Below are 26,380 nucleotides of genomic sequence, written 5' to 3'. Positions count from 1 at the left end.
AATGGAAAATATAACGCATTAGTTCATCAACTCCGAGACATTGAGCGGTTGCATATGCTAGCCCCAGCCAATGAACAACACATAACCCAATTGACTAAGACTAGAAGGGAATTGAATGACCTACTCAATAAAGAGGCACAACGGAAGGCTATCTATTTAAACAAACTTTACTTTGTAGAAGGTAATAAGGCGGGTCCCTTACTGGCCAGAGCCCTTAGAAATCGAACAAATAACCGATTTATTCGTAAATTGTCCCGGCCAACTGCACAAGGGGAATATACCCACGACAGCAGAGAAATTGCAAATGGGTTTAGAGACTATTACAAAAAACTCTATAATATCCCTGCAACCACACACTCCACAGACAATGAGGCAATAGACTCTTATATTCTAGGGGCTAATATCCCAACTCTACCTAACCACACTTCAAAACAATTAGAGGACCCCATATCCTTACAAGAAGTCTTAGCAGCTATAAATGGGGCACCAATGCGTAAGAGCCCTGGCCCTGATGGCCTATCGGCCTCATATTACAAGCAGTTCCAATCCATCCTAGCACCCCACCTCACTAATCTGTTTAACTTTCTTGATAAAGAGGGACAACTCTCCCCCAATCTATTAGAAGCACACATATCGATAATCCCCAAAGCAGGAAAACCTCCCACGGAACCAAGTAGTTACCGCCCTATATCCCTATTAAATGGGGATATAAAAATATATGCCAAAATACTAGCAAACCGGATCAGCAAGGTACTTCCAACTCTAGTGCATGTAGACCAAGCCGGCTTTGTTCCGCTCAGGGAGGCCAGGGACAACACAATTAGGGTTCTCCATTTAATGGAATTTGTAAAATCAAAACATATCCCTGCTGTCCTGGTCTCCACTGATGCGGAAAAGGCCTTTGATAGACTGAACTGGCCCTTCCTACTCAGCACACTTAAACATTTTGGTTTCGGGGACCTAATGATCAAACGAATATTTCACCTATATAATAATCCCTCAGCAAAAGTCCGCGCAAATGGGGTACTATCTCATAGCTTTCATATTAACAACGGGACCAGGCAGGGTTGCCCACTCTCACCCATACTCTTTGTCCTCACGATGGAGATCCTAGCTTGTCATGTTAGAAAAAACCCAGACATACACGGCATTAACATTGGCCCAGACACACACAAACTAGCTATGTTTGCGGACGACGTGCTGGTCACCTTAACGCTCCCTGACATATCTATGCCCAACCTGACCCTGGAATTTGACAAGTTTAGTAGATTTTCGCATTTTCACATAAACTATTCAAAATCAGAACTCTTAAATATCTCCATGACTGCCAATACCTTTGCAACCTTTACGCCAGCTTGTCCATTTAAAATACAAAATCTGCACCTAAAATATTTAGGCATAGTGTTGTCTGCTAATCCAGGGCGATGGTTCGCCTTGAACTACCGACCCCTACTACAATCCATACAACACTCTTTATCCTCTTGGAAGGACAAACCTTTGTCATGGTGGGGTAGAATACAGTCAATTAAAATGACAATACTCCCAAAAATTCTATATACTCTGCAGGCTATGCCAATCGCCCTCCCTAAAACATTTTTACAGCAGCTTCAAAAAGCTGTGAATTCCTTTGTATGGGGTAAATCACGCCCAAGGATAGCGAGGGGAACAATGTATAGATCCCTCCAAAATGGAGGACTGGGATTGCCAGACATTAGCTTATATTATCATGCATCGGTGCTGCAGAGAATACTAGACTGGCATTGTAGAAAAGACTCTAAGGCATGGGTAGCGATTGATTCTCAATTACTTAGATCCCCTAATCCAGGTCGCCTTTGCTGGCTCCCTAACACCAGGCGCACTCCCGCTTGTCAATCGTCTATACTCTATCGACATATATTTAGCACTTGGGATTACTTACTTAAAACGACCCAGTCACTATCGACACCTACCTCCCCTCTCACGCCAATCTTCCCTAACATAGAACTGATGGGAGGATATGACAACAGGAAAAAAGACGCACTAATCACTGAGCTGCTAGACTCCGTCCCCGTAGCTAACTTGATCACGCAAGGCAAACTAAGATCTAGAGAAGAACTTACACCAATCCTATTTGGGTCCTTTGTCCCATGGCTAAAATATGCGCAATTGCGACACTTCATTATGACATCTCCTAATAAGGCAGACCTTCTGAGAGTACCGACACCGTTTGAACAAATCTGCCTATCAGGGAAAACAACCAGAGGCACACTTTCACTAGCTAAAGGGATACTCCAAACTGCACAAACTCCTTCACTCACACCATATGCAGCTAAGTGGCACAGAGAACTAGATACAGCGATAGATACTAAACAATGGCTACAAATATATCAGAACACACGTACCTCATCTACTTCCCCTAAGGTCATTGAACTCAACTACAAAGTACTTATGCGCTGGTACTTGACACCAGTCAGGTTAAACAACATTTACCCCACCTCCTCATCTTTGTGCTGGAGAGGCTGCAATGACCGGGGCACCACACTGCATATGTGGTGGTCATGCCCCAAACTTAATTCATATTGGAAAGGAATAGAATCCACACTAGGACAATTAGCAGAGACGGTCTTCTCTCTAAATCCTAAATTGATCCTCCTAAATGAGTCCCCCCCTCTCCAATGTAAAATTAGGAAAACACTAATACGCATTGGACTCAACAGCGCTAAATCTCTGATCGCCTTATACTGGAAATCCCCCACAATACCTTCACAAGACAACTGGCTACAAAACACAGACAAGATGCTCTCATGTGAAGAATATGGCTATTTTAAAAGAGGCAAATCCGCATTTTATGCGGATGTCAGATTTTACTGGGACTCAATTACTGCTAAACAAACACAATAGACCCTCTATTCTCTAGGCGCATCTTTAGAGTAAGGAAACCAGGAACACTTTGCGGATCATACAATTCACTGCATACCACCGACATGGCGGTTTTATAAATTAGTCGCAAGCATAGCATCAGGGGTGTCTCTGTCAGATACTAACCCTTCCCCCCCCCCTCTATCTTTCCCTTGTCCCCCTTTCCCCCTCTGCTATCTCTTTGTTCTTATCCTTAGTTAGATTAAGGTTTGACTATAGACTTGCGTTTTAGGAGTTATAACACATGGTAATTGCTCCATACCACCTATGACTTATAGGTAAGAATTATATTATCATATCCAGAAAACGATTATGAACAATGAAGCCATTGTTAAGGACAGTAACAACTTGGACATTATATTCTAGAAGTCTATGGATCAGATATTGGTTGTTTGAAAATTGTGGTTATTCGCAGTTAGAGTTTTTTTTTTCTGATCTCTGTGATTTGTACACTGAACTCAAAATCTTGTGATTTCTTTACTTGTGTTTTTTTAAAATGCTTTACTTGATGTCAAAATCAATAAAAATTTATCTTTAAAAAAAAAAATATATAGGTTTTCCAAAACTGATAATACATGTTCCTTGAAACAGATTTATAAGCCTGCAACATAGTGATAAAAACTGAGACAGAGAAACCTCTATGACTAAACACTAATCAATTTCCACGTAATCAAATTAGTAATTTGAGAACCTGATGGAAAAATAGCCCCTAAAACAAGAGAGTTGGCTAAAGAGAAATCGGCCAAAGATGGCAACTTGGACATCTGAACAAGATCCACATACCAAACCTGTGAGGCCATGCTGATGCCATCAGGAAGACATGAGACTGTTCCAATATGATCTTGGAAATCACCCTTGGAAGAAAAAAAACAGAGGTGGAAAGATGAAGTCAGGTTGCAAAACCAAGACACTGCTAATGCATCCACCATTTCTGCCTGAGGATCGCTGGACCTGAAAAGGTACCGGGAAATTGAGAAACCACATCTGTATAGAGATACCACTCTCCCGGATGTAAAGACTGAAGGCTGAGATAATCCACCCAAATGCCTAAACCTGAGATAAAAAATCGTAGAAAATAGAAAGGAGATGAAATCCATCTAAGAACGTATTCAAGATACTTCTTAATTGCTTAAGGAACTACGACTCCCTATTTGTTGATTGACATATGTAACAGTTGTGATATTGTCTGTCTGAAAGTAAAAAATTAAAAAGTTCTCTCCTCAAAGAGGCCAAGCATGAAAGAACTCTGTAGATTTATCTCGTATAGTCAAGGATCTTATTTGATGTTTATACGTCTATTGGGAATATACCACTTTTTTTCACAGGGTAATCTTTTCTACCTTTGATTGTTTTTAAACCTCACTATGTTTTGCCACTTCACTTACCTGGTCCAGTATGGAGATTTTCTCCTTGTTGAAGGTGTCTGATTGGCTGTACTGGGTATAAAGGTTCTATTGGTAGATTTACCTGTCATCCTATGACTAAGTGCTACAGGGCACGAAATGCGTAAGCACACGCCCCCTTCCCCTCTTACCTGTGAGTTTGTATGCATTTCTTCACTGCGCTGGAATAAAATTTGCCTGTTTTACTGGAATCCTGGAGTGCTGCCTACTTCTTTGTTTTGCATCTTTTTATGTGGACTTGCTCGGCCTTGTTTCTCTGGCTGTCACCTTGCTACTCGACTGTGCTTTGGCGTCTGTGAGCTGTGAGCTGTTGGAAGCCGCCGTCAGTGCTGCACCTGGAGCTACGCTGTTTCTTTCTTCCTCCCTCACAGTGCATTAGCATGCTGAGCTATCTGTCAGGCTTTAATAAAAGAAAAGTTTAAGCTAATACCAAGATACCATCCAAATAAGGAAGCACCACAATACCCTACTCTCTGAACAGAAAGAAGGGCACCAAGAACCCTTGAAAAGATTCATAAAGCTGTCGCTAGACCAAATGGAAAAGCGACAAATTGGCAAAGCTAATCTAAAAAGGAAATTCTCAGAATCCACAAGTGGTCTGAATGAAATAAAATGACCTTGCTGAACAAAAAGGCATAATGGTCCTTATAATCGCCAACTTAAAAGTTGAGACTCTTAACAAAACAATATAAAGTCTTCAGATCCAAGATTGGACTGAATAAACCTTTCATCTTTGGGACAAAGAATAGAATTGAATAGAAACCCAAACCCTGTTCCTGCTAAAAGGACTGGTATAATCACTCCTGAAAAAAATTCACAGAGTATACTGAGAAAGAAAGATTCTTCCCATAGGAGGTCTCATTCTAAAAATCTATTCAAACCCTAAGAATAATATAGATTTTGGACTGAGTTCATCCAAAAACAATTTAATCTGCCCCCCACCAGAAGGACTGGTTTAAGAACCGCACCTTCATGCAGTCTAATAACTAGTAATTATATAGCTTTTATCTCCCAGAAGGGTACAAAAAAAACTTTTACAGTGCTTACACTCGGAGTTAACCAAATTAGCAGCTGATAAAAACAGTTGTTATTATTACCCAGATAACTTGTACACAATAAATTGACCTCAAAGGGCCAAAGGGCTGTATTAACCCTGCCGGGAAATGAATCTAAGGCCCATATTTATCAAGCTCCGAACGGAGCTTGAAGGGCCGTGTTTCTGGCGAGTCTTCTAAAGAAGCAGGCGGACAAGAATCGCCGGAAATCAACCCGATCGAGTACGATCGGGTTGATTGACACCCCGTTGCTGGCGGCCGATTGGCCGCGAGTCTGCAGGGGGCGGCGTTGCACCAGCAGCTCTTGTGAGCTGCTGGTGCAATGTTAAATGCGGAGAGCGTATTGCTCTCCGCATTTAGCGAGGTCTTGCGGACCTGATCCGCACTGTCGGATCAGGTCCGCAAGACCTTTAATAAATAGGGGCCTATGACCCTTGGATCTAGAACAAGCGTCTGTAGTCAGGACATTCACCAACTGATCTACATCACCGGACTAAAAGTAGGGCAGAAAAAAACTCTAAATCTCCAGAAATAGTGGAGATAATAGAAATCAAACAAATTATTATCCTAACAAGAGAGAGATAATAAAATATATTTGAAATCATAATAATAGATATGGTAAACATAATTAAATGAATACATCTAAAGTAAATACACAGCGTTATATACTTGAGAATCTGAAACTGCTTATGCTAACTGTTCAACAAAGGTTGAGAGAAAAGTAATGTCAGCCACAGATAAAGCTGAGCTAAAAATATAAACAGTACGTGAATATGCTCTAATAAGGTTATATTCAAACTCTAAAGAATCCTGAAAACAAGTACAAATTTCCATAGAAATAGTAGTACAGTCCCAAGAGGGAATCAGAAATACCAATCTCTAGAATATAATACCGATAGTATATTGAATAGGAAAAGACCTCAAGAGCAAAAATCTTAAAATACACATTTGAAAAGGATTATTAACATACGGCTAGATTACGAGTTTTGCAGTAAGAGGGGTGCTTGCTAAATTTCACGTTATTCTCACTGATCACTTACCTGCAGCGCTGGTATTACGGGTTTTTACAAACCCGGTGATAACAGGCAAGAAGTGAGCGTAGAGCAAAATTGTGCTCCATACCGCACTCCAATACCAGCGCTGCTTAAATCAGCGGTGAGCTGGTTGTACGTCCTCGGGCACGATTTCCGCATATACATCAATGGGGAGAGCCGGCTGACAAAAAGTCTAACACCTGCAATAAAGCAGCGTAAAGCTCAGTAACGCAGCCCCATTGATTCCTATAGGGAAACTAAATTTATGTTTACACCCAACACCCTAACATGAACCCTGAGTCTAAACACCCCTAATCTTACACTTAATAACCCCTAATCTGCTGCCCCCAACAACGCCGACACCTACATTATACTTATTAACCCCTAATCTGCCGCTCCTGACATCGCCGCCACTATAATAAACATATTAACCCCTAAACCGCCGCACTCCTGCATCACAAACACTAGTTAAATATTATTAACCCCTAATCTGCTATCCCTAACATCGCCGCCACCTATCTACATTTATTAACCTCTAATCTGCCGCCCCCAACGTCGCCACCACTATACTAAATGTATTAACCCCTAATCCTAAATCTAACCCTAACACCCCCTAACTTAAATATAATTTAAATAAATCTAAATAAAACCTACTATTATCACCTAAATTATTCCTATTTAAAACTAAATACTTACCTATAAAATTAACACTAAGCTAGCTACAATATAATTAAAAGTTACATTGTATCTAGCTTAGGGTTTATTTTTATTTTACAGGCAAGTTTGTATTTATTTTAACTAGGTAGAATAGTTATTAAATAGTTAACTTTTTAATAACTACCTAGCTAAAATACATACAAATTTACCTGTAAAATAAAACCTAACCTAAGTTACACTAACACCTAACCTAACCCTACAATTAAATAAATTACCTAAATTAAATACAATTAAATAAATTTAGCTAAATTACAACAACAAAAAACAAAAACTAAAAGTATAAGCCAAGGTCAGATACAATACAACTCCTAGGTACATAAGTAATAATCCAGGAACAGATACAACCCATAGGTACATAAGTAATAAGCCAGAGGCAGATACAAACCATAGGTACATAAGTAATAAGCCAGGGGCAGATACAAACCATAGGTACATAAGTAATAAGCCAGGGGCAGATGCAACCCATAGTTACATAAGTAATAAGCCAGGGACAGATACAACCCATAGGTACATAAGTAATAAGCCTGGGGCAGGTACAACCCATAGGTACATAAGTAATAAGCCAGGGGCAGATACAACCCATAGGTACATAAGTAATAAGCCAGGGACAGATATAACCCATAGGTGCATAAGTAATAAGCCAGGGACAGATATAACCCATAGGTAAATAAGTAATAAGCCAGAGGCAGGTACAACCCATAGGTACATAAGTAATAAGCCAGGGGCAGATACAACCCATAGGTACAAACGTAATAAGCCAGATGCAGATACAACCCATAAGTACATAAGCAATAAGCCAGAGGCATATACAACCCATAGGTACAAAAGTAATAAGCCAGGGACAGATATAACCCATAGGTACATAAGTAATAAGCCAGAGGCAGATACAACACAACCCATAGGTACATAAGTAATAAGCCAGGGGCAGATACAACCCATAGGTACATAAGTAATTACCAGAGGCAGATACAAACCATAGGTACATAAGTAATAAGCCAGAGGCAGATACAACCCATAGGTATAAAAGTAATAAGCCAGAGGCAGATACAACCCATAGGAACATAAGTAATAAGCCAGGGGCAAATACAACCCATAGGTACATAAGTAATAAGCCAGAGGCCAATACAAACCATAGGTACATAAGTAATAAGCCAGAGGCAGGTACAACCCATAGGTACATAAGTAATAAGCCAGGGGCAGATACAAACCATAGGTACATAAGTAATAAGCCAGGGGCAGATACAATACAACCTATAGGTACATAAGTAATAAGCCAGGGGCAGATATAAACTCATAGGTACATAAGTAATAAGCCAGGGGCAGATACAAACCATAGGTACATAAGTAATAAGCCAGGTGCAGATATAACCTATAGGTACATAAGTAATAAGCCAGGGGCAGATGCAACCCATTGGTACATAAGTCATAAGCCAGGGGCAGATGCAACCCATGGGTACATAAGTAATAAGCCAGGGGCAGATACAACCCATAGGTACATAAGTAATAAGCCAGGGGCAGATACAACCCATAGGTACATAAGTAATAAGCCAGGGGCAGATACAACCTATAGGTACATAAGCAATAAGACAGAGGCAGATACAACCCATAGGTACAAAAGTAATAAGCCAGGGGCAGATATAACCCATAGGTACATAAGTAATAAGCCAGAGGCAGATACATCACAACCCATAGGTACATAAGTAATAAGCCAGGGGCAGATGCAACCCATTGGTACATAAGTAATAAGCCAGGGGCAGATGCAACCCATGGGTACATAAGTAATAAGCCAGGGGCAGATACAACCCATAGGTACATAAGTAATTACCAGAGGCAGATACAAACCATAGGTATATAAGTAATAAGCTAGAGGCAGATACAACCCATAGGTACATAAGTAATAAGCCAGAGGCAGATACAACCCATAGGTACAAAAGTAATAAGCCAGAGGCAGATACAACCCATAGGAACATAAGTAATAAGCCAGGGGCAAATACAACCCATAGGTACATAAGTAATAAGCCAGGGGCAGATACAATACAACCCATAGGTACATAAGTAATAAGCCAGGGACAGATACAACCCATAGGTACATAAGTAATAAGCCAGGGGCACATATAACCTATAGGTACATAAGTAATAAGCCAGAGGCAGATACAACCCATAGGTACAAAAGTAATAAGGCCAGAGGCAGATACAACCCATAGGTACATAAGTAATAAGCCAGGGGCAGATACAAACCATAGGTATATAAGTAATAAGCCAGGGACAGGTACAACCCATAGGTACATAAGTAATAAGCCAGGGGCAGATACAACCCATAGGTACATAAGTAATATGCCAGAGGCAGATACAAACCATAGGTACATAAGTAATAAGCCAGGGGCAGATACAAACCATAGGTACATAAGTAATAAGCCAGCGGCAGATATAACCTAAAGGTACATAAGTAATAAGCCATGGGCAGATACAAACCATAGGTACATAAGTAATAAGCCAGAGGCAGATACAACCCATAGGTACATAAGTAATAAGCCAGAGGCCAATACAAACCATAGGTACATAAGTAATAAGCCAGAGGCAGGTACAACCCATAGGTACATAAGTAATAAGCCAGGGGCAGATACAAACCATAGGTACATAAGTAATAAGCCAGGGGCAGATACAATACAACCTATAGGTACATAAGTAATAAGCCAGGGGCAGATATAAACTCATAGGTACATAAGTAATAAGCCAGGGGCAGATGCAACCCATGGGTACATAAGTAATAAGCCAGGGGCAGATAACACCCATAGGTACATAAGTAATAAGCCAGGGGCAGATACAACCCATAGGTACATAAGTAATAGGCCAGGGGCAGATACAACCTATAGGTACATAAGCAATAAGCCAGAGGCAGATACAACCCATAGGTAAAAAAGTAATAAGCCAGGGGCAGATATAACCCATAGGTACATAAGTAATTAGCCAGAGGCAGATACATCACAACCCATAGGTACATAAGTAATAAGCCAGGGGCAGATGCAACCCATTGGTACATAAGTAATAAGCCAGGGGCAGATGCAACCCATGGGTACATAAGTAATAAGCCAGGGGCAGATACAACCCATAGGTACATAAGTAATTACCAGAGGCAGATACAAACCATAGGTACATAAGTAATAAGCAGTGACGTGCAGTGACGTCAGAGGCTGGTGAGGCAGTGGCTAGGATACGCCTTCATTCTTTAGATATCCTTTGTTGAAGAAATAGCAATGCACATGGGTGAGCCAATCACATGAGGTATCTATGTGCAGCCACCAATCAGCAGCTACTGAGCATATTTAGATATGATTTTCAACAAAGGATATCAAAAGAATGAAGACAATTAGATATTAGATGTAAATTGTAAAGATATTTAAAATTGCATGCTCTTTCTAAATCATGAAAGAAAACATATGGCTTTCATGTCCCTTTAAATGGTGTCTTGAAAAACTGGTCAACTTAGTAAACATCTGATTTTAGTCTAAAGGATTGTAACAGAAACACTTGCCAGATAACAAAATGTTTGCTCTGATTAGGAGATCTAGAAATCCATGCCCATTAAAATATGTTTAAAACATACTTTTTACTTTAATGCTGCAAATTATGATTATAGATTCTTTCATTATTCAGTAAATATAAAAATGTCTTGATCCAGTGGCGGCTGGTGAAATTTAAAGATGGTGGGGCGCTTGACCCCACCCCTTTAAATAAAGCCACACCATCAGATGGCACTACCAATTCATTAATTAAATAAATAAAAGGTAGAAAGAAACACATACACAGAGGGTTAGAGAGAGAGAGAAAGAGAGACACAATCACACACAGAGGGTTAGAGAGAAAGAGAGATAGACACAATCACATACAGAGGGTTAGAGAGAGAGAGAAAGAGAGACACAATCACACACAGAGGGTTAGAGAGAGAGAAAGAGAGAGAGACACAATCATACACAGAGGCTTAGAGAGAGAAAGAGAGAGACACAATCATACACAGAGGGTTAGAGAAAGAGAGACACAATCACACACAGAGGGTTAGAGAGAAAGAGAAAGAGAGAGAGAGACACAATCATACACAGGGTTAGAGAGAGAGAGACCCAATAATACACAGGGTTAGAGAGAGAGAGACACAATCATACACAGGGTTAGAGAGAGAGAGAGAGAGAGAGAGACACAATCACACACAGAGGGTTAGAGAGAGAGAGAGAGAGAGAGAGAGAGACACACAATCACACTGTTATGTTCCTGTCCCTTTAAGTCAGGATGTTCAGGTATTCACATTCCTATTAAGGCCCCTCCTCCAGTCTACCTATGCTTGGTAATTTGTATTCACTTAGCTATAAGCTGAGCAACAACGAAGACACCTTGCTGATATTCCTAACCAAGGAATTTACTATTAGTAACTTCAATTGCTGTGTGCTTTTCAACTTTGGATCGTCATATTTCAGGTTTCCTTATTTTGACCGGAATCCTCAAAGTATCTTACACTTGTTAAATCTGTTTCTCCCGGCTTATACATTGAAGCCGTGTATCGGCGTCTGACGTCACCGTATGTCTCAGGAGCTCTCTCTCACTCTGGCTGCAAACAACCAACTCCTGTGCTTAATAGTAACTCACCTTGAAGCTGCGGTAACCGTTACTATTTCTTACTCTCTGAAGGTGGTAACGTATATACCTTAATTCACTTACTACTTTAAAGGACTTTCCTGCATGTTATACAGTGTGACGCTTATGCAAATTCAGCTACCTTTAACAATCTGATTGCTTGTAATATCTATCGCTTCAGCTTGACGAACTGTGCTTTAATATTCTATGTGCATTATCAAATATCATACTGTTGATTGTGAAGGACTGCCTGCTGTTTACATGAATACTAACAACGTTATAGACTAACTAAGGATTGCCTGTTAACTAAAAACAATATAACCGTTATAGAGCTCTCCTGCTTAATTTATATAGAAACACCTCCTGGTTGCAACCTGTGTTATTTGAGGCTGACATTCACATACTAACACTAATCTATATTTACCTTTCTTTTATCTACTATCTCTATAATTATCTGCATATTGCAAACTGCTATTGCAATCGGGATAATATACCTTTAAATCTCATTTCCTCCTCTCTGTATAATTATCTGCATATTGCAAACTGCTATTGCAATCGGGATAATATATCTTTAAATCTCATTTCTTTCACTCTGCATCCATGCAGCAGTGACCCTCAGATCTATGAGCAAAAACTAGGTTCTTGATTACATCTAATGAACCTAAAGGTTTGGTGTGAGACTGAGTGGTCCTGCAGTTAAGGATATCAAATACTTGCACCTAACATAACATATTACCAAGCCTAACATATATCCTATAGCATGGATATCAGTGAACTTACAAACCGTGTTGGTTCCCTTGCACAAAGCATGGACCATATGCTACAAGGCCTCAGAGAAATTAAAATTGAAAATGATCACATTAGGAAGTTTATTAATGTGCATTTATCTGATAAACCTGCTCCTATTGATTTAACACCTGAACCAATTGTATCTCCACCTGAAAAATTCTTTGGTGACAGGACTCAGTTTAGAGAATTTAAAAACTCCTGTACTTTGTATTTCTCTTTAAAAACAGAATTTATGTTTACCTGATAAATTACTTTCTCCAACGGTGTGTCCGGTCCACGGCGTCATCCTTACTTGTGGGATATTCTCCTCCCCAACAGGAAATGGCAAAGAGCCCAGCAAAGCTGGTCACATGATCCCTCCTAGGCTCCGCCTACCCCAGTCATTCGACCGACGTTAAGGAGGAATATTTGCATAGGAGAAACCATATGGTACCGTGGTGACTGTAGTTAAAGAAAATAAATTATCAGACCTGATTAAAAAAACCAGGGCGGGCCGTGGACCGGACACACCGTTGGAGAAAGTAATTTATCAGGTAAACATAAATTCTGTTTTCTCCAACATAGGTGTGTCCGGTCCACGGCGTCATCCTTACTTGTGGGAACCAATACCAAAGCTTTAGGACACGGATGAAGGGAGGGAGCAAATCAGGTCACCTAAATGGAAGGCACCACGGCTTGCAAAACCTTTCTCCCAAAAATAGCCTCAGAAGAAGCAAAAGTATCAAACTTGTAAAATTTGGTAAAAGTGTGCAGTGAAGACCAAGTCGCTGCCCTACATATCTGATCAACAGAAGCCTCGTTCTTGAAGGCCCATGTGGAAGCCACAGCCCTAGTGGAATGAGCTGTGATTCTTTCGGGAGGCTGCCGTCCGGCAGTCTCGTAAGCCAATCTGATGATGCTTTTAATCCAAAAAGAGAGAGAGGTAGAAGTTGCTTTTTGACCTCTCCTTTTACCAGAATAAACAACAAACAAGGAAGATGTTTGTCTAAAATCCTTTGTAGCATCTAAATAGAATTTTAGAGTGCGAACAACATCCAAATTGTGCAACAAACGTTCCTTCTTTGAAACTGGTTTCGGACACAGAGAAGGTACGATAATCTCCTGGTTAATGTTTTTGTTAGAAACAACTTTTGGAAGAAAACCAGGTTTAGTACGTAAAACCACCTTATCTGCATGGAACACCAGATAAGGAGGAGAACACTGCAGAGCAGATAATTCTGAAACTCTTCTAGCAGAAGAAATTGCAACTAAAAACAAAACTTTCCAAGATAATAACTTAATATCAACGGAATGTAAGGGTTCAAACGGAACCCCCTGAAGAACTGAAAGAACTAAATTGAGACTCCAAGGAGGAGTCAAAGGTTTGTAAACAGGCTTAATTCTAACCAGAGCCTGAACAAAGGCTTGAACATCTGGCACAGCTGCCAGCTTTTTGTGAAGTAACACAGACAAGGCAGAAATCTGTCCCTTCAGGGAACTTGCAGATAATCCTTTTTCCAATCCTTCTTGAAGGAAGGATAGAATCTTAGGAATCTTAACCTTGTCCCAAGGGAATCCTTTAGATTCACACCAACAGATATATTTATTCCAAATTTTGTGGTAAATCTTTCTAGTTACAGGCTTTCTGGCCTGAACAAGAGTATCGATAACAGAATCTGAGAACCCTCGCTTCGATAAAATCAAGCGTTCAATCTCCAAGCAGTCAGCTGGAGTGAAACCAGATTCGGATGTTCGAACGGACCCTGAACAAGAAGGTCTCGTCTCAAAGGTAGCTTCCAAGGTGGAGCCGATGACATATTCACCAGATCTGCATACCAAGTCCTGCGTGGCCACGCAGGAGCTATCAAGATCACCGACGCCCTCTCCTGATTGATCCTGGCTACCAGCCTGGGGATGAGAGGGAACGGCGGGAACACATAAGCTAGTTTGAAGGTCCAAGGTGCTACTAGTGCATCCACTAGAGCCGCCTTGGGATCCCTGGATCTGGACCCGTAGCAAGGAACTTTGAAGTTCTGACGAGAGGCCATCAGATCCATGTCTGGAATGCCCCACAGCTGAGTGACTTGGGCAAAGATTTCCGGATGGAGTTCCCACTCCCCCGGATGCAATGTCTGACGACTCAGAAAATCCGCTTCCCAATTTTCCACTCCTGGGATGTGGATAGCGGACAGGTGGCAGGAGTGAGACTCCGCCCATAGAATGATTTTGGTCACTTCTTCCATCGCTAGGGAACTCCTTGTTCCCCCCTGATGGTTGATGTACGCAACAGTTGTCATGTTGTCTGATTGAAACCGTATGAACTTGGCCCTCGCTAGCTGAGGCCAAGCCTTGAGAGCATTGAATATCGCTCTCAGTTCCAGAATATTTATCGGTAGAAGAGATTCTTCCCGAGACCAAAGACCCTGAGCTTTCAGGGATCCCCAGACCGCGCCCCAGCCCATCAGACTGGCGTCGGTCGTGACAATGACCCACTCTGGTCTGCGGAATGTCATCCCTTGTGACAGGTTGTCCAGGGACAACCACCAACGGAGTGAGTCTCTGGTCCTCTGTTTTACTTGTATCTTCGGAGACAAGTCTGTATAATCCCCATTCCACTGACTGAGCATGCACAGTTGTAATGGTCTTAGATGAATGCGCGCAAAAGGAACTATGTCCATAGCCGCTACCATCAACCCGATCACTTCCATGCACTGAGCTATGGAAGGAAGAGGAACGGAATGAAGTATCCGACAAGAGTCTAGAAGCTTTGTTTTTCTGGCCTCTGTCAGAAATATCCTCATTTCTAAGGAGTCTATTATTGTTCCCAAGAAGGGAACCCTTGTTGACGGAGATAGAGAACTCTTTTCCACGTTCACTTTCCATCCGTGAGATCTGAGAAAGGCCAGGACGATGTCCGTGTGAGCCTTTGCTTGAGGAAGGGACGACGCTTGAATCAGAATGTCGTCCAAGTAAGGTACTACAGCAATGCCCCTTGGTCTTAGCACAGCTAGAAGGGACCCTAGTACCTTTGTGAAAATCCTTGGAGCAGTGGCTAATCCGAAAGGAAGCGCCACGAACTGGTAATGCTTGTCCAGGAATGCGAACCTTAGGAACCGATGATGTTCCTTGTGGATAGGAATATGTAGATACGCATCCTTTAAATCCACCGTGGTCATGAATTGACCTTCCTGGATGGAAGGAAGAATAGTTCGAATGGTTTCCATCTTGAACGATGGAACCTTGAGAAACTTGTTTAAGATCTTGAGATCTAAGATTGGTCTGAACGTTCCCTCTTTTTTGGGAACTATGAACAGATTGGAGTAGAACCCCATCCCTTGTTCTCTTAATGGAACAGGATGAATCACTCCCATTTTTAACAGGTCTTCTACACAATGTAAGAATGCCTGTCTTTTTATGTGGTCTGAAGACAACTGAGACCTGTGGAACCTCCCCCTTGGGGGAAGTCCCTTGAATTCCAGAAGATAACCTTGGGAGACTATTTCTAGCGCCCAAGGATCCAGAACATCTCTTGCCCAAGCCTGAGCGAAGAGAGAGAGTCTGCCCCCCACCAGATCCGGTCCCGGATCGGGGGCCAACATTTCATGCAGTCTTGGTAGCAGTGGCAGGTTTCTTGGCCTGCTTTCCCTTGTTCCAGCCTTGCATTGGTCTCCAAGCTGGCTTGGCTTGAGAAGTATTGCCCTCTTGCTTAGAGGACGTAGCACCTCGGGCTGGTCCGTTTCTACGAAAGGGACGAAAATTAGGTTTATTTTTTGCCTTGAAAGGCCGATCCTGAGGAAGGGCGTGGCCCTTACCCCCAGTGATATCAGAGATAATCTCTTTCAAGTCAGGGCCAAACAGCGTTTTCCCCTTGAAAGGAATGTTAAGTAGCTTGTTCTTGGAAGACGCATCAGCCGACCAAGATTTCAACCAAAGCGCTCTGCGCGCCACAATAGCAAACCCAGAATTCTTAGCCGCTAACCTAGCCAATTGCAAAGTGGCGTCTAGGGTGAAAGAATTAGCCAATTTGAGAGCATTGATTCTGTCCATAATCTCCTCATAAGGAGGAGAATCACTATCGACCGCCTTTATCAGCTCATCGAACCAGAAACATGCGGCTGTAGCGACAGGGACAATGCATGCAATTGGTTGTAGAAGGTAACCCTGCTGAACAAACATCTTTTTAAGCAAACCTTCTAATTTTTTATCCATAGGATCTTTGAAAGCACAACTATCCTCTATGGGTATAGTGGTGCGTTTGTTTAAAGTGGAAACCGCTCCCTCGACCTTGGGGACTGTCTGCCATAAGTCCTTTCTGGGGTCGACCAAAGGAAACAATTTTTTAAATATGGGGGGAGGGACGAAAGGAATACCGGGCCTTTCCCATTCTTTATTAACAATGTCCGCCACCCGCTTGGGTATAGGAAAAGCTTCTGGGAGCCCCGGCACCTCTAGGAACTTGTCCATTTTACATAGTTTCTCTGGGATGACCAACTTGTCACAATCATCCAGAGTGGATAATACCTCCTTAAGCAGAATGCGGAGATGTTCCAACTTAAATTTAAATGCAATCACATCAGGTTCAGCCTGTTGAGAAATGTTCCCTGAATCAGTAATTTCTCCCTCAGACAAAACCTCCCTGGCCCCATCAGACTGGGTTAGGGGCCCTTCAGAGATATTAGTATCAGCGTTGCCATGCTCTTCAGTATCTAAAACAGAGCAGCCGCGCTTACGCTGACAAGTGTTCATTTGGGCTAAAATGTTTTTGACAGAATTATCCATTACAGCCGTTAATTGTTGCATAGTAAGGAGTATTGGCGCGCTAGATGTACTAGGGGCCTCCTGAGTGGGCAAGACTCGTGTAGACGAAGGAGGGAATGATGCAGTACCATGCTTACTCCCCTCACTTGAGGAATCATCTTGGGCATCATTGTCATTATCACATAAATCACATTTATTTAAATGAATAGGAATTCTGGCTTCCCCACATTCAGAACACAGTCTATCTGGTAGTTCAGACATGTTAAACAGGCATAAACTTGATAACAAAGTACAAAAACGTTTGAAAATAAAACCGTTACTGTCACTTTAAATTTTAAACTGAACACACTTTATTACTGCAATTGCGAAAAAACATGAAGGAATTGTGCAAAATTCACCAAATTTTCACCACAGTGTCTTAAAGCCTTAAAAGTATTGCACACCAAATTTGGAAGCTTTAACCCTTAAAATAACGGAACCGGAGCCGTTTTAAACTTTAACCCCTTTACAGTCCCTGGTATCTGCTTTGCTGAGACCCAACCAAGCCCAAAGGGGAATACGATACCAAATGACGCCTTCAGAAAGTCTTTTCTAAGTATCAGAGCTCCTCACACATGCGACTGCATGCCATGCCTCTCAAAAACAAGTGCGCCACACCGGCGCGAAAATGAGGCTCTGCTTATGCTTTGGGAAAGCCCCTAATGAATAAGGTGTCTAATACAGTGCCTGCCGATATACTTATATCAAAATACCCAGATAAAATGATTCCTCAAGGCTAAATATGTGTTAATAATGAATCGATTTAGCCCAGAAAAGTCTACAGTCTTAATAAGCCCTTGTGAAGCCCTTATTTATGATCGTAATAAACATGGCTTACCGGATCCCATAGGGAAAATGACAGCTTCCAGCATTACATCGTCTTGTTAGAATGTGTCATACCTCAAGCAGCAAGAGACTGCATACTGTTCCCCCAACTGAAGTTAATAGCTCTCAACAGTCCTGTGTGGAACAGCCATGGATTTTAGTTACGGTTGCTAAAATCATTTTCCTCATACAAACAGAAATCTTCATCTCTTTTCTGTTTCTGAGTAAATAGTACATACCAGCACTATTTCAAAATAACAAACTCTTGATTGAATAATAAAAACTACAGTTAAACACTAAAAAACTCTAAGCCATCTCCGTGGAGATGTTGCCTGTACAACGGCAAAGAGAATGACTGGGGTAGGCGGAGCCTAGGAGGGATCATGTGACCAGCTTTGCTGGGCTCTTTGCCATTTCCTGTTGGGGAGGAGAATATCCCACAAGTAAGGATGACGCCGTGGACCGGACACACCTATGTTGGAGAAACCCCGAACCTATGCATCTGATCGAGTCAAAGTTCTAACGGTCATCTCATATCTCAGAGGAGAGGCTAAATCATGGGCTAACGCCTTCTATGAGAACAATGACCCCATATTGGACTCCTTAGATGCCTTTTTCTCTGCCATGTCCCTATTATATGAAGACCATCATAAGCAGAATACTGCTGAGACAGCTCTTAGGAACCTACGACAAGGTAAAAGAGCAGTAGAAGAATATATCACGGACTTTAAAAGATGGGCACCAGACACCCAATGGAATGAACCTGCTCTGAGAAATCAGTTCAGAACAGGTCTTTCTGAAACATGAAAGGATGAATTAGCCTGTGGTGCAGTTCCTGTGGATTTAGAGAATCTTATGACTTTATGTATCACTGTTGATAGAAGGATAAGAGAACGTAGATCTGAAAGGGCACTATCTGATCCTGTTGTCAAGAAAATCCCAGCATACCATCCTGTGGTCACTGCACCATCTAAATCAAACGATGAACCTATGGAAGTTGCTGTCATGAGGGGTCCTCTAAAACCAGAGGAAAAAGCCAGAAGGAAGCTACATAACTTGTGTTTATATTGCGCAGCAAAGGACCATGCTGTTAGAGACTGTCCTGTGCTTATCAGACAGAAGAGGGGTAAGAATCTTCAACACCAAAATTGTCTTAATAAATTGTCTGCGCTTACCACTCATTTACCAATTTCTGTTCTTTTGCGGTGGCGTCTACAGAAGACAAAAACCCAGGCCGTTATTGACTCTGGTGCATCTGGGAATTTCATTGACCAAGCATTTGTAACAAAACATAAAATACCCACAATAAAAAAAGATAGTGCACAAGCCATAAGATTGGTTGATGGTTTTCTTATGAATACAGGGCCTATTACCCATCATACCACACCCTTACAAGTTATCACACAGAAGGGCCATACTGAGACATGTACATTTGACATTTTGCCCTCTAGTTTATACCCATTAATTTTTGGTATCAATTGGTTGATAAAACATGATCCTGATATTTCTTGGAAGCAAGGTGTTGTGAATTTCAATTCCACTTACTGTAAGGAAGTCTGTTTTCCCAAAGCTTCTGTGTGTTGTATGACTGATCATGTTTTACCTGAATGTTATAAAGAATATTCTGATGTGTTTGACAAAGTAGAAGCTCAGAACTTACCCCCCCACAGGTCATATGACTGTCCTATAGACTTACTACCGGGCAGTTCCATTCCCTTTGGTCATATATACCCTATGTCAGAACCTGAATTGGTTCATTTGAAACAGTACTTAGAGGATAACCTTAAGAAAGGTTTTATAAGACCTTCCACCTCTCCAGCAGGTGCTGCAATGTTTTTTGTTAAAAATAAGGACGGATCACTTCGTCCTATTATTGACTACAGACAACTTAATAAATGTACCAAGAAAAACAGGTACCCACTCCCACTTATCCCTGAACTTATAGAACGGTTGCAAGGAGCTAAAATTTACACAAAATTAGATCTTAGAGGAGCTTATAACTTGATAAGAATGAGGAAAGGCGATGAGTGGCTAACAGCTTTCCGCACACGTTATGGACTGTATGAATATACAGTAATGCCTTTTGGGCTGTGCAACGCTCCTGCAACGTTCCAGTGTTTTATAAATGACGTATTTCATGACTTACTTGATGTCTGTATGGTCATTTATTTAGATGACATTTTAATCTATTCTGACAATATAACAAACCATCACACCCATGTCAAGCTTGTTTTGTCCAGACTTCGTACACACCATCTCTATGCCAAGCTAGAGAAATGCATTTTTAATACCACTACTATCTCCTTCTTAGGATACCAGGTTTCCCCTTCTGGTATCGCTATGGAAGCAAACAAAGTGGAAGCTATTACTAACTGGAGCACCCCCCGTACAAAAAAAGATGTTCAGAGATTTCTTGGGTTTGCAAACTTCTATAGGAAGTTTATCAAGGGCTTTTCTGAGATTGCTAGACCCTTGACTAAATTAACTCAGAAAAAACCTGGTTTCTCTTGGAATATACATGCTGAGAACGCATTTAAAGTATTAAAGGAGAGGTTTGTAACAGCACCGATACTCAAATTCCCAGATCCCAGTTTACAGTACACGCTTGAGGTTGATGCTTCTGAGTACGCTCTTGGAGCTGTACTCTCACAAAGAGTTTCACCCAAGGAAGCACTACATCCAATATCATATTACTCTAGGGTAATGAGCTCAGCCGAGCTAAATTATGCTATTGGTGAAAAAGAGCTTCTCGCTATAAAATCAGCACTAGAGTTTTGGAGACACCTCCTTGAGGGTACTAAACATACTATTCTTATATTTACGGATCATAGAAACCTTGAATATTTAAAAACCAGCAAAACATTAACATCTAGACAAGTTAGATGGAGCCTCTTCTTTTCAAGATTTGATTTCACCATCACTTACCGCCCAGGTTCTAAAAATACAAAAGCAGATGCGCTTTCAAGGAAGGATCCAAAACCTCAACATTATATACCTCCAGATTCTATCATTCCACAAAATAAGTTCATTGGATTGACTTCAATCACTGAAACCTCTATAAAAGAGTATCAGAGAGCAGATCCAAAACTCCCATTAGCAGATCTACAAAAACACAGTAGTAATCTGTATTACCATGGAAACCAGATATACATTCCAGAACCTCTACGAAATGAATTGATGCATTCTGCACATGATTCTCTCCTTTCAGGACATCCTGGACTTCATAAAACACTACGCATACTACAAAGAGACTATTGGTGGCCCAATATGAAAAGTTCTGTCTCTTCTTACAGTCGATCCTGTTCTGTCTGCGCTACTTGCAAACATACTAGAACTCGTCCTTATGGACTTCTACTTTCATTACCAGTTCCTGAAAGACCCTGGAAGGACATAGCAATGGACTATATAGTGGAGTTACCTCCATCCTCTAACCATAACACAATTCTAGTCATTGTTGATTTGTTTTCTAAAATGGCACACTTTATCCCACATATGGGTTTACCAACCGCATCCGAAACAGCCATACTGTTCTTGAATCATGTTGTAAAGTTACATGGACTACCTGACTCCATCACGTCTGATAGAGGATCTCAATTCACCTCTAAGTTCTGGACTCAGTTATGTTCTATACTCAAGATTACTAGGAGATTAAGTACTGCTTATCATCCCCAGACTAATGGTCAGTGCGAAAGGACTAACCAGTCTCTTGAACAGTATCTGAGATGCTATTGTACCAACCAACAGGATAACTGGTTCGCTCTGTTACCTACTGCAGAATTTGCACATAATAACATGACCAACGCATCCACAAAAACTTCGCCATTCTATATTAATTATGGTTTTCACCCTTCATACCATCTTTTCCACAGAACCGATTCCTTGCTACCTACGGTTGATCAGACAGTTAATACTATTGCTGAGGGTTTTTCTGTTCTCAAAACAACCTTACAAGAAGCTCAAGCTTCACAGAAACATCATTATGATTTGAGACGCTCGAAACCCCCTCCTTATAAACCTGGGGATAAGGTTTGGTTAAGTACCAAACACTTGAAACTCTGTATTCCAAGTAAAAAGCTTGGAAGTCTCTTTATAGGTCCCTATGACATAGTTAAGGTTGTTAATCCAAATGCTGTGACTCTTCAGCTACCTCCCTCTCTCAGGATACATCCTACATTCCATGTGTCCCTCCTGAAACCTTTCTCTCCGACAAGGGATCCCCCTCATCCATCATTGACTAACCCTCCAGTTGTGAATGATGTTGAGTATGAAGTGGATTCTATTTTGGACTCTCGTTTATACCGCAATCAACTCCAGTACCTGGTACGATGGAAAGGTTTTGGGGCTGATGAGGACTCCTGGGAACCATACTCTAATTTGTCGGCACCCCGTCTTCTTTCAATTTTCCATCGAAGACATCCCGACCGACCCAAGCCTTGATCCGCGGAGCGGCTCTTTTTAGGGGGGCGTCCTGTTATGTTCCTGTCCCTTTAAGTCAGGATGTTCAGGTATTCACATTCCTATTAAGGCCCCTCCTCCAGTCTACCTATGCTTGGTAATTTGTATTCACTTAGCTATAAGCTGAGCAACAACGAAGACACCTTGCTGATATTCCTAACCAAGGAATTTACTATTAGTAACTTCAATTGCTGTGTGCTTTTCAACTTTGGATCGTCATATTTCAGGTTTCCTTATTTTGACCGGAATCCTCAAAGTATCTTACACTTGTTAAATCTGTTTCTCCCGGCTTATACATTGAAGCCGTGTATCGGCGTCTGACGTCACCGTATGTCTCAGGAGCTCTCTCTCACTCTGGCTGCAAACAACCAACTCCTGTGCTTAATAGTAACTCACCTTGAAGCTGCGGTAACCGTTACTATTTCTTACTCTCTGAAGGTGGTAACGTATATACCTTAATTCACTTACTACTTTAAAGGACTTTCCTGCATGTTATACAGTGTGACGCTTATGCAAATTCAGCTACCTTTAACAATCTGATTGCTTGTAATATCTATCGCTTCAGCTTGACGAACTGTGCTTTAATATTCTATGTGCATTATCAAATATCATACTGTTGATTGTGAAGGACTGCCTGCTGTTTACATGAATACTAACAACGTTATAGACTAACTAAGGATTGCCTGTTAACTAAAAACAATATAACCGTTATAGAGCTCTCCTGCTTAATTTATATAGAAACACCTCCTGGTTGCAACCTGTGTTATTTGAGGCTGACATTCACATACTAACACTAATCTATATTTACCTTTCTTTTATCTACTATCTCTATAATTATCTGCATATTGCAAACTGCTATTGCAATCGGGATAATATACCTTTAAATCTCATTTCCTCCTCTCTGTATAATTATCTGCATATTGCAAACTGCTATTGCAATCGGGATAATATATCTTTAAATCTCATTTCTTTCACTCTGCATCCATGCAGCAGTGACCCTCAGATCTATGAGCAAAAACTAGGTTCTTGATTACATCTAATGAACCTAAAGGTTTGGTGTGAGACTGAGTGGTCCTGCAGTTAAGGATATCAAATACTTGCACCTAACATAACACACACACAGAGAGTTAAAGAAAGAGAGAGAGACACAATCATACACAGAGGGTTAGAGAGAGAGAGAAAGAGAGAGACACATTCACACACAGAGGGTTAGAGAGAAAGACACAATCACACACAGAGGGTGAGAGAGAGAGAGACAGAGACACAATCATACACAGAGGGTTAGAGAGAGAAAGAGAGAGAGAGACACACACAATCACACACAGAGGGTTAGAGAGAGAGAGACAGAGACACAATCACACACAGAGGGTGAGAGAGAGAGAGACACAATCACACACAGAGGGTTAGAGAGCGAGAAAGAGAGAGAGACACAATAACACACAGAGGGTTAGAGAGAGAGAAAGAGAGAAAGACACAATCACACACAGAGGGTGAGAGAGAGAGAGACAGAGACACAATCATACACAGAGGGTTAGAGAGAGAGAAAAAGAGAGAGACACAATCACACACAGAGGGTTAGAGAGAGAGAAAGAGAGAGACACACACAATCACACACAGAGGGTTAGAGAAAGAGAGAGAGACACAATCAAACACAGAGGGTTAGAGAGACACATAAGGGATGAGAGAGTCAGAGGGGGAGGAAGAGAGACAGAGAAAGAGACCATGGGGAGAACAACACATAAGGAGAGAGATGGATAGATAGATAGATAGATAGATAGATAGATAGATAGATAGATATAGAGAGAGAGGGAGAGACACACACACACACACACACAAGGGGGGGGGGAGAGACCACTGCATTTTTAAGTAATAAAACAGCAGAGCTACAGAGAGTTCAGAAAGTGAAGGCAAGCTGTTAAGTTAGTGGGTCTAAAGGTTGAGGAAACAAAATACAAAAATGATCCTTCAACTGCTGTTAAAGAGTAAAAAAAAACAAAAAACACTAAACCACATTCATTAAATTATAATTTTCACTAACAGAATCCCTTTCAGTGAAATCTAAGGTTGTAGAACTTACTTCAAAGATGTGTCTTACACACTGCTCATTGACTGCATCTCTTCCTGCTCTGCCTCTGTCTGTATTAAGGAAGTGACAGTGGGACATTCCACTGCACTTAGAGGGGAAGAACAGAACTCTCTTTTTCACTTTAGCAAAAGCTGGCAGCTTCACAGCACAGCAACAAAATAAATTAAAGTAGTTTTTTTCCGTTTTTGTTTTATATGATTTAACATCCAGCCCCAACCCTAAGTTCCACTGACTAATGCCTCTCACTAGATTGGGTCAGCCCAAATAGGACTGCCTCAAATAAGCAATTATGGGCCATGCAATGAGCTTAACCACTTTAATCCAGTAGGTGGTGCAGCATGTTGTGTAATGGTGGGCAGACCTGCTTGTGCCTCTCCATTGCACAACATGTAGCTGTGAAAAAAAAATGCTGGGGGAAAAAATTGCAATTTTTTTATTTTTTTTAAAGCCAATAAAAAAATATATATTTTTGCCCATATGAGAGGTGAAGCACTGCCTCACCTGCCTCTAGTGACTGCACATCACTGGTAATAAGCTAGAGGCAGATACAACCCATAGGTACATAAGTAATAAGCCAGAGGCAGATACAACCCATAGGTACAAAAGTAATTACCAGAGGCAGATACAAACCATAGGTACATAAGTAATAAGCTAGAGGCAGATACAACCCATAGGTACATAAGTAATAAGCCAGAGGCAGATACAACCCATAGGTACAAAAGTAATAAGCCAGAGGCAGATACAACCCATAGGAACATAAGTAATAAGCCAGGGGCAAATACAACTCATAGGTACATAAGTAATAAGCCAGGGGCAGATACAATACAACCCATAGGTACATAAGTAATAAGCCAGGGACAGATACAACCCATAGGTACATAAGTAATAAGCCAGGGGCACATATAACCTATAGGTACATAAGTAATAAGCCAGAGGCAGATACAACCCATAGGTACAAAAGTAATAAGCCAGAGGCAGATACAACCCATAGGTACATAAGTAATAAGCCAGGGACAGGTACAACCCATAGGTATATAAGTAATAAGCCAGGGACAGGTACAACCCATAGGTACATAAGTAATAAGCCAGGGGCAGATACAACCCATAGGTACATAAGTAATATGCCAGAGGCAGATACAAACCATAGGTACATAAGTAATAAGCCAGGGGCAGATACAAACCATAGGTACATAAGTAATAAGCCAGCGGCAGATATAACCTAAAGGTACATAAGTAATAAGCCATGGGCAGATAAAAACCATAGGTACATAAGTAATAAGCCAGAGGCAGATACAACCCATAGGTACATAAGTAATAAGCCAGAGGCCAATACAAACCATAGGTGCATAAGTAATAAGCCAGGGGCAGATACAAACCATAGGTACATAAGTAATAAGCCAGGGGCAGATACAATACAACCTATAGGTACATAAGTAATAAGCCAGGGGCAGATATAAACTCATAGGTACATAAGTAATAAGCCAGGGGCAGATGCAACCCATGGGTACATAAGTAATAAGCCAGGGGCAGATACAACCCATAGGTACATAAGTAATAAGCCAGGGGCAGATACAACCCATAGATACATAAGTAATAAGCCAGGGGCAGATACAATACAACCTATAGGTACATAAGTAATAAGCCAGGGGCAGATATAAACTCATAGGTACATAAGTAATAAGCCAGGGGCAGATGCAACCCATGGGTACATAAGTAATA

The 26,380-nt window shown here is 41.2% G+C and overlaps 1 protein-coding gene across 1 annotated transcript in view; it reads right to left on the bottom strand.

Annotated features, from left to right (window-relative positions):
* BMAL2 (basic helix-loop-helix ARNT like 2) overlaps positions 1–26,380 on the bottom strand; it is a 416,858-nt gene that overhangs the window by 177,183 nt on the left and 213,295 nt on the right. The window contains 1 exon segment of the mRNA XM_053719098.1: positions 900–909. Within this exon segment, the coding sequence (XP_053575073.1) occupies positions 900–909 (10 nt within the window).

The sequence above is a fragment of the Bombina bombina genome, chromosome 6 (assembly GCF_027579735.1).
Source record: "Bombina bombina isolate aBomBom1 chromosome 6, aBomBom1.pri, whole genome shotgun sequence".
Lineage (NCBI taxonomy): Eukaryota > Metazoa > Chordata > Amphibia > Anura > Bombinatoridae > Bombina > Bombina bombina.
Note: the sequence above shows the minus strand (reverse complement) of the source record. Positions and strands in the feature narration are given on the sequence as shown.